The sequence below is a fragment of the Malaya genurostris genome, chromosome 2 (genome assembly GCF_030247185.1).
Source record: "Malaya genurostris strain Urasoe2022 chromosome 2, Malgen_1.1, whole genome shotgun sequence".
Classification (NCBI taxonomy): Eukaryota; Metazoa; Arthropoda; class Insecta; order Diptera; family Culicidae; genus Malaya; species Malaya genurostris.
In genome coordinates, this window is record NC_080571.1 from 51,216,782 (window position 1) to 51,232,937 (window position 16,156).

Consider the following 16,156-nt stretch of genomic DNA (forward strand, 5'->3'; position numbering starts at 1 on the left):
TTTTTACGTCCTTCATCTGTAAATGAAGTGATACTGTTAATACAAGGTTTGGATAATAAGAAGAGTAACGGCCCTGATAACGTCTCTGTCAGTGTACTAAAACATAATTCATTTGCATTCGCTAAAATACTCTCTCAGTGCTTTAACGTAATTATTCAGACCGGTTACTACTCTGATTGCCTCAAGGTGGCTAAAGTCATTCCTGTGTTCAAATCGGGTGACCGTTGTGATTGTAATAATTACTGTCCTATATCTACATTGTCCGTTTTTAACAAAATATTTGAAAAACTTCTAGTCACTAGACTTATCGAATTCCTAAGTAAGCATAATATCCTCTTTAAGTTCCAATATGGCTTCAGACAAGGTTCTAGCACACAAACCGCTATAATTGAAATAGTTGACGGAATTATAAGCGAGATCGATAGTAAAAATATCGTTGGTGCATTATTTTTAGACCTTGAAAAAGCTTTTGACACATTACATCATAGTATACTTTTGGACAAACTCGATTGCTATGGGATCAGAGGCATTGCTAATTCAATTATCCATAGTTACTTGACTAATAGAAAACAATTTCTATCCATCGAAAGTGACAGCAGCAACCTTGCTCCAATAAACATTGGTGTTCCACAAGGAAGTAATATTGGACCACCATTGTTTCTTTTATGTATTAATGACATAGGTAATTTACAGCTCAAAGGAACTCCTCGACTATTCGCATGGTATAGGGGTGTAAGATGTTGTGGTCTTCCAGCAATTATTGTATGAATATGAAATTATTTCGAATTTGAAAATACTGTCATATTTCAAATATATATATATATATATATATATATATATATATATATATATATATATATATATATATATATATATATATATATATATATATATATATATATATATATATATATATATATATATATATATATATATATATATATATATATATATATATATATATATATATATATATATATATATATATATATATATATATATATATGTATATGTCATGTTCGAACGATCATGTTACCAAATCCAAACGTCATGAAAAAGGGTGCTGTACATAGTCTTTTAGGTGCTAAGAAACAATGGTATAAAACAACGAAAATCGTGTTTCACTTTGTTCGGACACATCGCTTTATCATCAAGCGCGTAAAACTCCTACTACTGGAATAAGGTGAAAAGTAGCTTACACAAGGATATCGTTATCTCCGTTGAAATCTAAAGCTTCTTGGATACACACTTCGAAAAAACCCTGTGATTTTACATCTTATTAGAAGCACATAAATGGAGCGTCGCAGTTCACGCAAATTTACGTGGAAGAACATTTAATATTGTGTTTAAAATTCCATGACATGAAATTCGTTTAAATAAAGAAAAAATAAATACCCATAGCGACCGCCGCGACTTGAACCGAGAATCATTGGATCACAAAGTACACCTGTTAATCGACTGAGCCACATAAGCACACATCTGCTTGGCTGGTATAAGGTGTATTAGAATGCATGCAGTCGCACCTGCTGATAGAATGCAAGTTACAGTCAAAACCAGTAAAATTCAAGCTAATCCAACATTCAGTCATTACAAAAGAAATTTTCCGTAATTTGACAAATTAAGTTTTTATGAATTATATCGTATGAGGGATTAAATCACCTGCTAAATTCCATTTTTTGGTGTGTTGCTATAACCGTGCGGAATCTAAGTCTAAATGCATATTCTGTTTTCAAGGTCAATTGTGACCGATATTGTCAAAAAACTGAAAATTTTGACATAAAATTTTGTATAACTCAAAAAGCAAACATTCGATCTCAAACCCATTCAATAGCGTTCAGCGTGACGAAAAGACCTTTTTTTCTGAGATCTCAATCTCTTTGTTGACAACACACATACAGACACAAACACGGACATTTGCTCAGTTCATCGAGCTGAATCGATTGACATATGACACTTGGCCCTTGGAAATTTTTTCTAAAATTTGAGCGAATTCTATACCTATTTTTTATACTTTTAAATAAAGGTAAAAACCTTCTTTACACGAAAATTTGAAATAACGCGATGTTTTATTTAATTTACGCACCCCCGTTATGTCGTTTTCACTCGAGAAAACTGAAACCGACCCAGCGTAGTTTCATCAAACTATTTTCACGAAACTGTGTTGGTTTCGCACTTTTTTTTATAATAAAATTTTATTCTGGCCTTTTTGCGTAAAAGCTTTACGTGGCCGATTGGCTTACATTTTTGTTACCTAAAAATTTTGTTTTGCTATTGGATCTCATTGTCACCTTTTTTCTAGGGGGAGATGAGTCCGCGGCTTATCCCACCATCCATTGCTTCATCGTCGGTGTTGTGTGTGATTTCCGTTTTCTGTTCGTTTTCCTTGTTTATCGTAGTCTTGGGCTCGTTAAGTGTTGCTGTAGATGCGCCTTGTTGTACATTGGTTGCAGTTGCTGGTTGGTTGGAGGGTAAGTTGTTAACTGCAGCTGGTGTACTTTGTTCTATAGGGGATGATGATGGATTCGTTGAAGGGGATGCTTCACTGTTGTTGGTGACTGTCACAGGTGTACAGGGGTTGCTTGGGGTTGGTGTGAAGGAAGCACCGTTGTCCTTTGGTGTAGTTGTCTCCTTGTCCAGTTTATCACATGACTTACCGTAGTGAACAGCTTTTTGGCAATATTGACATGCACGGAATTCTTGTATCTTGACCGAAAATCACATAAGAAGGTATAGCCGTCTTCAAGTGTATGCGTAATAAACGTACACCATTTAGAATACGGGGGGAAAAATTCTTCCACTTTTCTTTTTCGATAGAGAGAATCTCTTTGTATTGGGACATAGTTTTGCGAATATTTGAATCGGTGACGCTTGAGGGAAGATCATGTACACGCACTTCTATAGCACTATCTTCCATATATACTGGAATGTTGTACTTAATATTCTCGTGCTCCACATAGTGCACATTGTTATTGTCTTTTGCGAATTGAATTGCATCCAACTCTTTATAAAACTGAATATAAACAACATTATTCATCTTATTGCATTGAAGTAAATGTACACGTTTAATGTCATTATGCATTTGCTCCATAAGTAAATTTTCAAGTTCTCGTATCGAAGGTCGAATTTTGCACTGCATGAAGTCAACAATAATTGTATTCTTTCGTAGCGTTGGTAGCTTTTGTTCGTTTGGTTCACTCATTTCGAGATCGTTTTATTGTTCACTACACAATACTGTACTCGGTTCCTTCCGTCCCGAACGTAAGCGGTTTTGTTATATCGACTGACTTGGATGAGATGTGAAAGCGAACTGATGGTTTCGCACTTAGCAACGGGGGTTTGAGTAAACCTGAAATAAAAATCAAGTTCGAAACTGACTCGATTTTCAGTTCAACATCGCCGAAAGTAGATTCGGAACTGGTCACAAACGAATGGTTTAACAGCAGTTAGGGTGGAAACTGGGTTAGGTTTAGCATCAAGCGAAAACGACATTAAACTCTCGTTTTTACTATTATACATACAAGATTGCTGCGATTTAAGCTAACAAAGTAAAATACGTGCCCAAAAAATAAACTCCTAGAGCAGTTTAATGTCACAGATAACCAAAACATTGTGAATCTTAGCTCAGACAAGTTTAGAGATACAAGGGAATTGATTCGTTATCAATAAACAGCTTTACAATACGGTAGTTGATAACCATATTACCTGACAACACTGCCCCGTGCATACCCCCGCCGGTTACCGTAGGATGAATCGGATAGATAAACAGTATGATAAAGCTTGCCCACTGGAGAGATCGGCACTGGGGAAGACGTCACCGCCGTTGTTTTCGAATACACGCTGTTAGTTACACGTTTTAGTAGACCATCAATGCGTAGGCAGGCCAGGCAGTGCCAGCTATGGGCAATGCTACAGCGAAGTTGATGTTCTAGGAAAAATGCAAAAATTTAAGCATGCTACTACTGCGAACGTGAACGGGGAGCGGCGGTTTTATTCCGACGTGTTTACAAGCATTCGACGGACGGTTGATTACAGCTAGACTGTCGGATGTACGGGTGCAGCAATTTTCCACTGCGGAAATTGGTTGTTTTGAGATATTTTTAATAGCAACAAAATATTCATCTTACATCCTTTCACTGTATTTGGTGTTTTAATTTGGTTGAAATGTCGAAGCCCAGAACAGTGCAGTGGTACGGACTAAAGGAAGACCGAGCTGTACCAGAAGTGGCGCCAAGTAGCCCAAGGACGTTGTTGCACACGGAATAAACACCGTTGTAAACAAATTGAATCTTCAGGTTAGTTAAGATATAATTGAACGAAGAGAAAGAATTTCAAAGCAATTGAGAGTTTCAATTTGGAGGGTAAATCACTGAATGGCAAACGTCGAATGATCAGTGCATTTCTAAGTATATAAAGACTAGTCTATTTTTGGTCAGACAGTATAAAAATTGTGTGTACTAAAAATAACAGTTGCCATTTTAGGATATCACAAGTACTAAAAAAAATATTCTACAGTCAAAAATTTTAGTTTCCGTCCCATGATCATTTTTCTTATCTCAAATCAAATATTTTTGAGTCTTTTAATTTGTCAACGTAAACAGATTTAGTCATCATCAGCGACTAGCAAGCCCCGCATCATTACGAAAATGGCGCGCGCGACCTCGTTCAAGTGAATAGGATTTTTCCATCATTCGCCATTATGAATCATTGTACCTACCTTCAACAGTGTGAGTATTTTCTGTGACAGATCGTAGTCGAAGTTGGAATACTTGGAGGTGCTCATGTCGTAGATGAACACAAGACCGGCTTTTTGTGTGTCGGCACTCTGCAGGGCGACGTCCAGCTGGTACACAACCCCCTGCAGGGTGGTTTTGTGTGTGACCGTCATCGGGTAGTGCAGGTTGGCAGTGAACAGTGCGATCGCGGCGCCACTGCCATCTCGTCCGGGCTGCAAAAGATCGTTAAACAAGAGCAATTAACCGATGAATTAATAAACGGCTGCGTAAAAACATATCTACTTCGAACGAACAAAGCTGATGACTAGTAAACACTGATAGTAGCCTTGTGATAAAACTTTACTCACGATATATTTTTGTATCAATTTTCAGAACTTGAGATTTGACTTAAAGGCCCTAAAGGATGAATGTCATTATTGTTGAAATGAAGAAAATGTCCCTGAATAAACATGATTTTTGACATGACTTAACGGAACTCTTTGGAACAAAACAGACAAAAGCTTCCCACCTAACTGGCCAGTAAATTTTTTTCAGCATTTAATGACGTAGCTTGATGTCTGTCGTAGAAACCAAGCTCCCGGTGAGTTTACCTCACTCATCCGTCATCAGGTCCACCACGCCTGCAGCTAAAGTAGTGAACAGTTTAAAAAAAACGCTATTCAGCGGGGTTCGAAGCGGGCGTGCAATTTGCTAACTTTCTCCGGGTACCGAATACCCTAAACGAGCTCGCACGAGCCCGTACACAACAACGGGCGCAAGCCTGCAATTGTATTGAGCCAATAAATCAAGAAAACAAAAACAGAAGTTTCACTGCGCGGAATCTACGCACAGCGAAGCGAATGGGGCAACGGAGCGAGTTTCTACAATTATACTTCATATATGAGCCCCGCCTGTTCCGAGTGGGCGCCTGTACCGCTTTTGGCACTCTGCGCTTTTGTATATTAACACGGACGTAGAAAGATGCACATAAAGCGTTAATAGATGTTCAGCGAGAAAGAAAATGATTATCCAAAATACTTTATGGGTGAAAATTTAAGTCTGCTTCCAAAAGCAAATTAAACATAATGGATATAACAGCAATTGTCACATCATGACACATCAGCATAACTAATCAAAAACCGTGGTACTTTCGTCATACTTTTTGATTTTTGCGATAGTTGATTTAACTAATTTCTTTTTGATTCAACCAATATGGTTTTTGATTTGCATATATTCAAGTAGTTGAGAAATATGTTGTTTTGAATGCTGTCAAATGCCGGAGACAGTTGAAAGCAAAACAATAATCGCAATGTAAAATCAACAACTTTTTTAGTTGAAATCTGTTCGCGTCGCTTCAAAATGTCAATGAAAACAACATCGATGGTTAAAGCGTCTGGTGAAATTGTGTTCATTCGATGAGAGAAATTTATGATTCCATAACAAGTGTTTATCTAACAGCGGTGTTGTGATAAAGTTAACCTTGTTTAAGATGAAAAAGATTTGGTGACAAATTAGAAAATGTTAATGAATGATCATCTCGTAATCTTTCAGGTATGCGCAAAAATTTTATGCTTCAAATTCGATCATTGATTTACTTCCAGCAGACTGTTTTACTTCCAGCTGTTTGATACCGATGATGATGTTCATGCATTAGCAATAAAACGCTTTTTGACATAAATTTAATTTATACAAGTAACAGGAGCGAAGGGTTTCAAACACACAGAACGCGCTGCGATTGAATGGCGCGTTTGAATTGCCGTCGCAAAATTCCAATTCCCAGCGGTTGATGCACCCAAGCTCATATAGATTGACTAAAATGATCAGTGCATAACTTTAGTTCAATCGTTTGAAGGCATCATCTTTCAAAACTCATTTTAGGTAAATTTATTAATTTCGCTAATTTGCTCGCCCCTCCCCTACTGATCTCGACTTGACATGATCATGATCATACAAAAATCAAAATCACTTAGAGATCAGATCAGTTCTGATTTCGTAATGATAATTTATTTCTTGGTTAAGATCAGTTAAAATCAGCAGTGATCGGTGATTTTCCCAGCCCTGTAATAACTAATGATATTACATGTCAATATAAAATACTGTTTATATTTTAACAACGATTTTAATTTCATGAATCTCAACATACCGAACTTATTTCAAATAGATCATGGCGTGTATCAGTAAGTATATTTTGATTATTTTCGCAAATCAATAACATTGTTCGAGTTGATTCAACTATTTGCAATGTCTAAAACAAATAAAACCGATTTATTTTTCAACTAACAGAATTTTGTTTCAATAACAACACCAGTTATTTCAACTAAAATATTTGTTAAAATTGAAAGGTGTCCTCACTCATTGACAGCATTTTTTTTTTTTTTCAAACAGTTAAATTTGTTGTTTCAACCATCGTTTCTGCTAATCGAAAAACAAAAATGACAGTTTAGTTAAAACAACAATCGATTAGATGAGTACTCGAATCGATGGATATTTGATTTTGCGAGGAAAGTTTGTCCAGATTCCGTTCCTACGCATAGCATTGTTAGGGAGTCTTCTTCAAATGATGATTCCATTGATAGCCCCTTTTCAATGATGGAATTTTCCATAGCACTCATGTCTTGTAACAATAACGCTCCTGGATTGGACAGAATTAAATTCAACTTGGTGAAGAATCTGCCCGACCTCGCAAAAAGACGTTTGTTGGAATTGTTCAACAAGTTTCTTGAGCAAAATATTGTTCCACCTGACTGGAGACAAGTGAAAGTTATCGCCATTCAAAAGCCGGGGAAACCAGCTTCCAATCACAACTCATATAGACCCATTGCGATGTTGTCCTGCATCAGAAAATTGTTCGAAAAAATTATTCTACGACGTCTCGACACTTGGGTCGAGACGAACGGTTTGTTGTCAGATACTCAGTTTGGCTTCCGTAGAAATAAAGGAACGAATGATTGCCTTGCATTACTTTCGTCTGACATCCAAATTGCCTTCGCTCAAAAGCAACAAATGGCATCTGTATTTTTAGACATTAAAGGAGCATTTGATTCAGTTTCCATTGATGTTCTTTCAGACAAGCTCCACCAACATGGACTCCCAGCGGTTATAAATAATTATTTGCACAACCTTTTGTCAGAGAAACGCATGCATTTTTCACATGGCGATTTGGCAACAATCAGAATTAGCTACATGGGTCTCCCGCAAGGCTCATGCCTCAGTCCGCTCCTCTATAATTTTTACGTGAATGACATTGACAGCTGTCTAGTAACCCCATGTACACTAAGACAATTGGCAGATGATGGCGTGGTTTCAGTTACTGGATCCAAAGCTATTGATCTGCAAAAACCATTGCAAGATACCTTAGATAAATTGTCCGTTTGGGCTGTTCATCTTGGTATCGAATTCTCTGCGGAGAAAACAGAGCTGGTCGTCTTTTCAAAAAAGCATGATCCCGCGCAACTTCAGCTTCATATGATGGGAAGAATAATCGAACAGGTTTTGACTTTCAAATACCTCGGGGTGTGGTTTGATTCCAAATGCACGTGGGGAGGACACATTAGGTATCTGATAACGAAATGCCAACAAAGAGTAAATTTTCTTCGAACAATAACAGGGTCTTGGTGGGGTGCTCATCCGCAAGATCTAATAAAATTGTATCAGACAACGATACTTTCAGTGATGGAATATGGATGCGTTTGTTTTCGTTCCGCTGCAAATTCTCATATTATCAAACTTGAGCGAATTCAGTACCGTTGTTTGCGAATTGCTTTAGGCTGCATGCATTCGACACATACAATGAGTCTTGAAGTTCTGGCGGGAGTTCTTCCATTAAAAGATCGATTTTGGGAGCTTTCATCACGCCTGCTAATAAGATGTGATGTGCTGAATCCCATGGTAATTAATAATTTCGAACGACTAGTCGAGCTTCGATCTCAAACAAAATTCATGACAGTATATTTTAACCATATGTCACAGGAAATCAACCCTTCAAGATATATTCCTATCCGTGTCAGCCTCCTAAGTGTACCTGACTCAACTTTATTTTTCGACACATCCATGCAGCGCGAAGTGCGTGGAATCCCGGACCACCTACGCTCTATGGAAATCCCAAAAATATTTTCAAGTAAGTTCAGGCATATTAACTCTGAGAAAATGTTTTACACGGACGGATCGCGAATGGAAGAAGCGACAGGGTTTGGTATGTTCAACAATAATGTTTCGGCCTCATTCAAGCTTCAAGAACCTGCATCTGTTTATATAGCAGAGTTAGCAGCAGTTCATTATAGCTTGAATGTAATCGTCACATTATCTCCAAACCATTATTTCCTCTTCACAGATAGTCTGAGTGCAATTGAAGCCATTCGCTCAAACGCTGCTGGCAAAAATGAACCGTTTTTCTTGGGTAAAATAAAACAGTGTCTGAACGACATATTGAATAATAATTATCTAATCACAATAGTTTGGGTTCCGGCTCATTGCTCCATTCCAGGCAATGAAAGAGCCGATATTTTAGCCAAACGTGGTGCTATTGAGGGTGAAATTTATGAGAGACCGATTGCTTTCAACGAATTCTATAGCGCGTCTCGCCAAAGAACACTTGCCAGCTGGCAAGCTTCTTGGGATAAAGATGATCTGGGTCGGTGGATGCACTCAATTATTCCTAAAATATCGACAAAGGCATGGTTCAGGGGACTGGATGTGAGTAGAGATTTCATTCGTGTGATGTCCAGACTCATGTCCAATCACTACACGTTAGATGCACATCTCCTTCGAATTGGACTTTCCGAGACTAATCATTGTGCTTGCGGCGAAGGTTACCGCGATATTGACCATGTTGTTTGGACATGCGTGGAGTTTCGTGATGTCAGATCTCAACTAATAAATTCCTTGCGTACCCAAGGTAGACTATCCAATGTCCCAGTTCGCGACATTCTTGCTTGTCGTGACCTTCCATACATGAAACTTCTTTATCATTTCATTAAATCCATTGGAGTTCCAATTTAAATTTTATTTTATGTTAAACTGTTTTCTCTTCCATGAGTTCAACCAATAGCCAACTATAGGATATTGAATATAAGTGGTGAACTGATACAAACAATCCTGAAATAGTTATAAGATCATGTACAAAATAAATGTATTTTATTTAATGTAATTAAAATAGCAACTCGCTTGATAAAAACAGTGTTTAGATTAACTAATGAGTACCAACATACTAATATGATATTCGAAATGTATTAGGTTTAAACTACTATGTATTGTGGATGCCACGGCGAAGAAAAACTTATGTATATTGCCTATGAAATAAACGTATTTATGAAAAAAAAAAAAAAAACAATCGATTAGTTGTACCAAATTTTAACCAATCGAATTCAGAAAATCAACTAATATTCTGGTTGAAATGGGATCGCAGGTGGTTCCGTGTGGTAATAACAGAATTATAACAACTGGAAGAATTTATTCCAGAAATATTTTGTAACAAATTTTGAAATATTTTTGGCTGGTAAGCTGTTAAAATAACAAAAATCATAACAAAAAAGACTCTGAATTATTATTGAATTTGATATGACTACAGAAGTTCGAAAGCAGAAATTTGTAACAATAGTTGTAATAAATTAGGTAGCAAATTTAACACAGAAAACTATATCACAGTCAACTTTTAGCATCGTTTCAATCCAAAAATGTTGAATGATTTTTTTAATTAAATGAATAATTTATTTAGTGATCTGATTTCTTCCTTTAGTTTTTTGAAATTCTGATCATTATACTTCGATATAAAGTAACGAAAAAACTCATTTTTTCAATAAATGAACTTTATCATGAGTCTTGCAAATGAAAATAAAACATTTGTTATTATATTGTTATCATAAGTTTTAACGTTCAACTGTTTTCATTTGATAAATATCTCAAAATAACACAAATTGTTATACATATCAACTGTTGATATACTTGTGTTTTGATTTTGTTATGTGCATCTGATCGGGTATAGTTGCTTTTAAGAAATTATTTTCAAATATTGTAGAAGGATTTGTTTTTTGACTCGAAATAAGCTTCACATTCAGCAATTTCTTCTTCATTCGAGTTGAATTTCTTATCGGCGAGCATTTTTTTGTTGAGATTAGCTAATAGTCAGTAGTCACTGGGGGCCACATCTGAAATAAACGGTGGATGAGGAAGCAACTCGATGTGTAATTTGATCAATTTAAACATCGTTGCCATCAACTTGTAAATGGGTACAATGTCTTGGTGAAACAGTGGTTTTTTCTTCGACATATCAGATCATTTCTCCTTAACTTTCGCATTCAAACGATCTAGCCAAATATTCCAACTACCACAATCTGTACAGCTAGCAAGCCGAAACTTTTTTCGCCCGAGGCGTCAGTATAGACCTTCGGTGTGATAGAAAAAAAAGCTTTAACTTTACGTCTGCCTAGTGTTATATGTTGAGCTGTTAGGTCTCGCTAGCAGTTCAACATAAACTACTACGCACAATTTTCAATTTATAAGCAGTCCCGGAGAACTTCGTCCTCAAAACAAAAAAAAATACATCTGAATTTACTCCAAATCTATTACATTATTAATTGAACTCAGTACCTTGTGTGAGTTAATACAATACAACTCAAGCACTCTCTTCTTTCTTTCAACTCACATATAGTCACATTGTTGGAATTATCGATGAATTCGCAGCATATGACTAATCAGCCTAATCATCAAGCGGTATGCCGAAAAGTTCAGTGAAATGTTATTTTTGCTTTCCGTTATATGTCGAACTTATTCTACATTCTCCTAAAATATTTATCGAATAATGTTTTTTTGAACTCAATATTTCATTTTTGTGGGACATGATCAAATTCTTTCACTGGTCGTCAAATGGTGAGTTAACTAAGTGCTCACAAGTTCCTATCCCATGCCTCCCCGTGATGACATTTGGTCAATACAACGGCGTCGACTGGGTGCTTTTTCCATTCTGCGTTAGTAGCAGAACGAGAGGGTGCGAATTGGTTTGTATGTAATTATTGAAACTCCTTCAAATAGGACAAGTATTTCGCCTTGACGTCCTATTGCTGAAGAGTATTAGAACCCTTAATGTGACTTTAAATTGTCAACTTGAGCTTCATGAAAACCGTCTGCAGCATTCCTTGCCATTCATAAGTCAGCATTTTGCATATCACCCTTATATAATATGACGCATAAAGCGAAATACGTCTTATAAGTAAGAATAAATTTTTGTGTATAAATAATAATTCTATTCTTATTATTATTGTTTTATGCAGAAGTGTCTAGAGAAAAAATATTCGAAAGTGTGCAATATTATACTATGTTCCAAGGGTGTTTGGTTGGTTCAGAAGACTGTGAAGGTTTGGAAGGTTTCGATAAGGTAGGAAATGAAACAATGAATGCAAACTAGAGTATTGGTAAGATTAGAAAATGTTAATTATTCATACAAAACTGAAGAACATAAACTAAATACTTGGCGATTGCTTACCAATTACAAGTGATCGAGTCTTTTTGTAATGTTTGAATCCATTTGATGCAAACATTTCGTTTAGGCGGGGATGATCGATGGAACGTGGACCTCGGAAGACGATTGGCTCTGTATACGAAATGTGTAATCTGAATTTAATAGGGTCAACACTTCCCTGAGTCCTGGACTAAAGTTATTTGCATATAAAAACAAAGCACATGGAAACATCTTTTTTTTTTCGACAAACCGTTGCCAGACAGTGGGGTTTGGTATAGGTTTAACATACACACACATGTTCAAATTCACTGTCCACTGTCACGTAACTACACTTTCACTAAGGTGAAAAAAAATACGATACAAATACAAATTCTGAACTACTTTTTGTATTCTTTATCATTGCATCCGTTTCATAAGTTTGTTTGTATAAAATGTATATTGCAAACAGTAGCTCAAAATACATATACATATTGTAAGTATAACACCTTAGAGAAAGTGTAGTGGCGAGACAGTGGATTTAAGAATTTACCTGTGATAAACAAAGTTGAGAGTTGGGCAGATTCAACGTTTGAAAATACGGTGATAATTTGAAATAGTCACTTATTCACCTAAATACCCCTCTGAATGACATTTTAACGCATTACGACAGAAACAATTGCATCCATTGATCCAGTCTTTTACTGCCCATACTCTCATATCGGTCCCATGTGGGTTCCGGTAACTTTTGAGTTAGCCCGACGGAGAACGTCTATTTTTACTCTACTTTCAGAAATTGCAAAGATAATTTGGATTTAGCTCAGTAAAATTCCAATTCACTGCATTCCAACAATATTACATATGTCAAAATACAAAGTATAGAAGACGTAATAATAAAGATACGTATTTCGTATGTTAATGACATCCTTCTTCAGTGATACTGTTAATTTTTCTTTATTGGGTTCCACAAAAGATGCTACATTTAATTTGAAGAAATGAGTCGCACACAAAATCTCTTGCTCTCATTGTGATACATCATACTTATGACAAACAAAGAGAACTTTATGTATTCGTTTCAAAGAGCACATCGCAGAGAAGGCGAAAGCATCTAGAGAATCAGAAAAAGGGTTACCTCATCATTTGAAGTCAAAAGTAGCAGATCATGCTTTTTCAGAAAATCATGAACTCACTACCAATAATATAAAAATCTCAAGACGAATTTCCAATCCATTAAAATTAGATACAGCCGAGAGTTTAGAGATTTTTAAAAAATAACTTCACATCTTTATTAAACCGAGACTAATGGAATACATCTTCCTAGCTTTTCCAGTTAATACGCGCGCGTCAAACGATTCTATTGATAATATACTGCCCATACTTGCATATCAGTCCCATATGGAAAATCAGTAAGTCGAGAAAAAGACGATTAAAATTTTATTTTAGATTTTTTTGATTTATTGTGCTACCTAATGCTAAATCATGATATTAATACATGAAATATCGATAACTCACCTTTGCTTTTCCAATATTGCAACAAAAGAAATTATTGAAATTTGCACTAAATGGGACTGATATGCGGGTACTTTGCATATGGGACAGACATGAGTTGATATTTTTTTCACATTTTACTGAACAAACCCTCAACTTTTATTACAATTTCTGAGAGTATATTGAGGATAGATTGCATTCCTCAAGCTAACTCAATATTGGCGAAAATCGATATAGGACTGATATGTGAGTATGGGCAGTATAGTAGTATTCATATTTTGCTCTTCAATTGGCTCTTTGTACTAGACGAATTTCGCGCCAACCCGAACACCCTCTCAGATTTTAACGAAACTTGCAGTACATGAAGACTTTGTCATAAAAAAACACTTTGTATTCTTTGTTTTTCCAAAAATAATCTAGACTGTCTTTTGAAAAGGGCCAAACTTTTTTTACCAATGTTTATCAAATAGCTGTAGTTGAAAACTGACAAATCCTAGTGTTGTATAAATGATTTTTACAAAATTAGTCAAGTTTTCGAAGAAAAACATGGAAAAAAACCGAATCGATTCCTACACTGAAAAACTTGTTTTAATCCACCTGATATGATGCCTTTCTCATATAAATCATACTATCATATATAATACTGTAGTATTCTTCAATTCTTGAACAAATAACCGAAATAGGTTTGTTTGACCGTCTGCTGATAAAAAGTATTAATTGGAGAAGATTTGAGGTCGATTTAGAACATTTTTTACGTTTTTTCGCCCTTTTCAGTGATGGTAAAAAATTTTTAATTTAGGACTTCCGTATGGGACCACAGGACCTTCTATTTGAACCTAAGTTTGTGAAAATCGGTCGCGCCATCTATGAGAAAAGTTAGAACACATAGTTTTATTATTTTTGCGCATTTTACCCCATAACTCCGGAACCGGATGTCTGATCCAAATGAAATTCAGGAATTTACTATGGGACCTTAAGAGCTTTCATTTAAATCTAAGTTTGTGAAAATCGGTTAGGCCATCTCTGAAAAAAGTTGGTGCATTTATTTTCACAACTTTTGCACATTTTACCCCATAATTCCGGAACCGGAAGTCGGATCCAAATAATATTCAGGAATTTTGTATGGGACTACAATCTAAGTCCTAAGATCTAATTGATAAAAATCTAAGTCTAAGATTTGAATCTAAGTATGCGAAAATCGGTTTAACCATCTCTGAAAAAAGTTGGTGCAATTATTCTCACAATTTTTGTACATTTTACTCCATAATTCCGGAACCGGAAGTCGGATCCAAATAATATTCAGGAATTTTGTATGGGATCACAAGACCTTCCATTTGAATCTAAGTTTGTGAAAATCGGTTCAGCCATCCCCGAGAAAAGTTAGTGCAAAAAAAACGTTACATACACACATACACACATAGGCATTTTGCGTACTCGACGAACTGAGTCGAATGGTATATGACCCTCGGCCCTCCGGGCCTCGGTTCAAAAGTCGATTTTCACTGAGATTTCATAATCTTTCTATATGAGAAAAACAAAAATCGATTTTAAAAATTTAAAGTCGATTTCCAAAAAAAATATATTTTTTACATGGATGAAATTTTATTACAGGATAGGTAATTATGTTCCCTACCTACAGTCAAGAATTCAAGTAGGGCACTTTTGAGGAAAACTGTTATTCAAAAAAAACTTTTCCTTGTCCAAACTGATTTTTTTTTCAGTGTAATTTTATCGAAAACTAGAAAAGAAAACTTTGCATGCCTGTGTAGATTTCAGTGACGGTATAAATTAAGCGCAGAATGGCATTTTTGGGCAACATCCCATAGAAGAGATCCTTGTGATGTTATTGGTGGCACTATCAAACGAATGAAAAAAAGAGTCAGTCTTGCGCGCGACTATGAAAATGCCATAACAACCCCTCGAACTATGCAGTTGAACAAATTGATAAATTTATTACGTAGTACAACAAAATGTATAATAGCACCAAAACAATATCTGACTCTCAGAAATTCCCCAGTTTTGTGCCTATTCCTGGTGGCAGAATAGAGACGAAAAGGTATTTCAATTCATAAGATGAAACAAAAATATTATCCTTATATAGAAACAATAAAAAATACTATTTATTAATTTTTTAGTTGGTTTGACGTAAAGCCGCCATAACTAAATTCAGTTTTGCAATGACTGAGCGGAAACATATATTGGAGAAGCCAAATGAATGGAAAACTAACAGAAAATATGATTTATTGGAAAAAGTTCGCTCAGAGACAGGACTCGAACCTGCGTTCTTATGCATTCCGTGTGTGTTTGATGGACAGAGAAGATGTTTGGATATAAGGTATCGGTAGGGTGACGGCCAGGATGTAGACCATGTTCGATGTACGTGCTACTGTGTCTGACTGGCGTTTTAGAGTGACTAAAACAAGATTCAGAGTGGCGAAATGGTAGCGCGTATGCACGGAATGCATAAGAACGCAGGTTCGAGTCCTGTCTCTGAGCGAACCTTTTCCAATAAATCATCTTTTCTGTT

At 36.0% G+C, this 16,156-nt stretch overlaps 1 protein-coding gene across 2 annotated transcripts in view; it reads right to left on the reverse strand.

Annotated features, from left to right (window-relative positions):
* Positions 1-16,156, reverse strand: part of LOC131432469 (tyrosine-protein phosphatase non-receptor type 9) — a 149,765-nt gene that overhangs the window by 80,063 nt on the left and 53,546 nt on the right. For both annotated transcript variants that reach the window (XM_058598770.1, XM_058598769.1), the window contains exon 3: positions 4,715-4,945. In XM_058598770.1, coding sequence (XP_058454753.1) covers positions 4,715-4,945 — 231 coding nt within the window. The remainder of the gene's footprint in view (positions 1-4,714; positions 4,946-16,156) is intronic.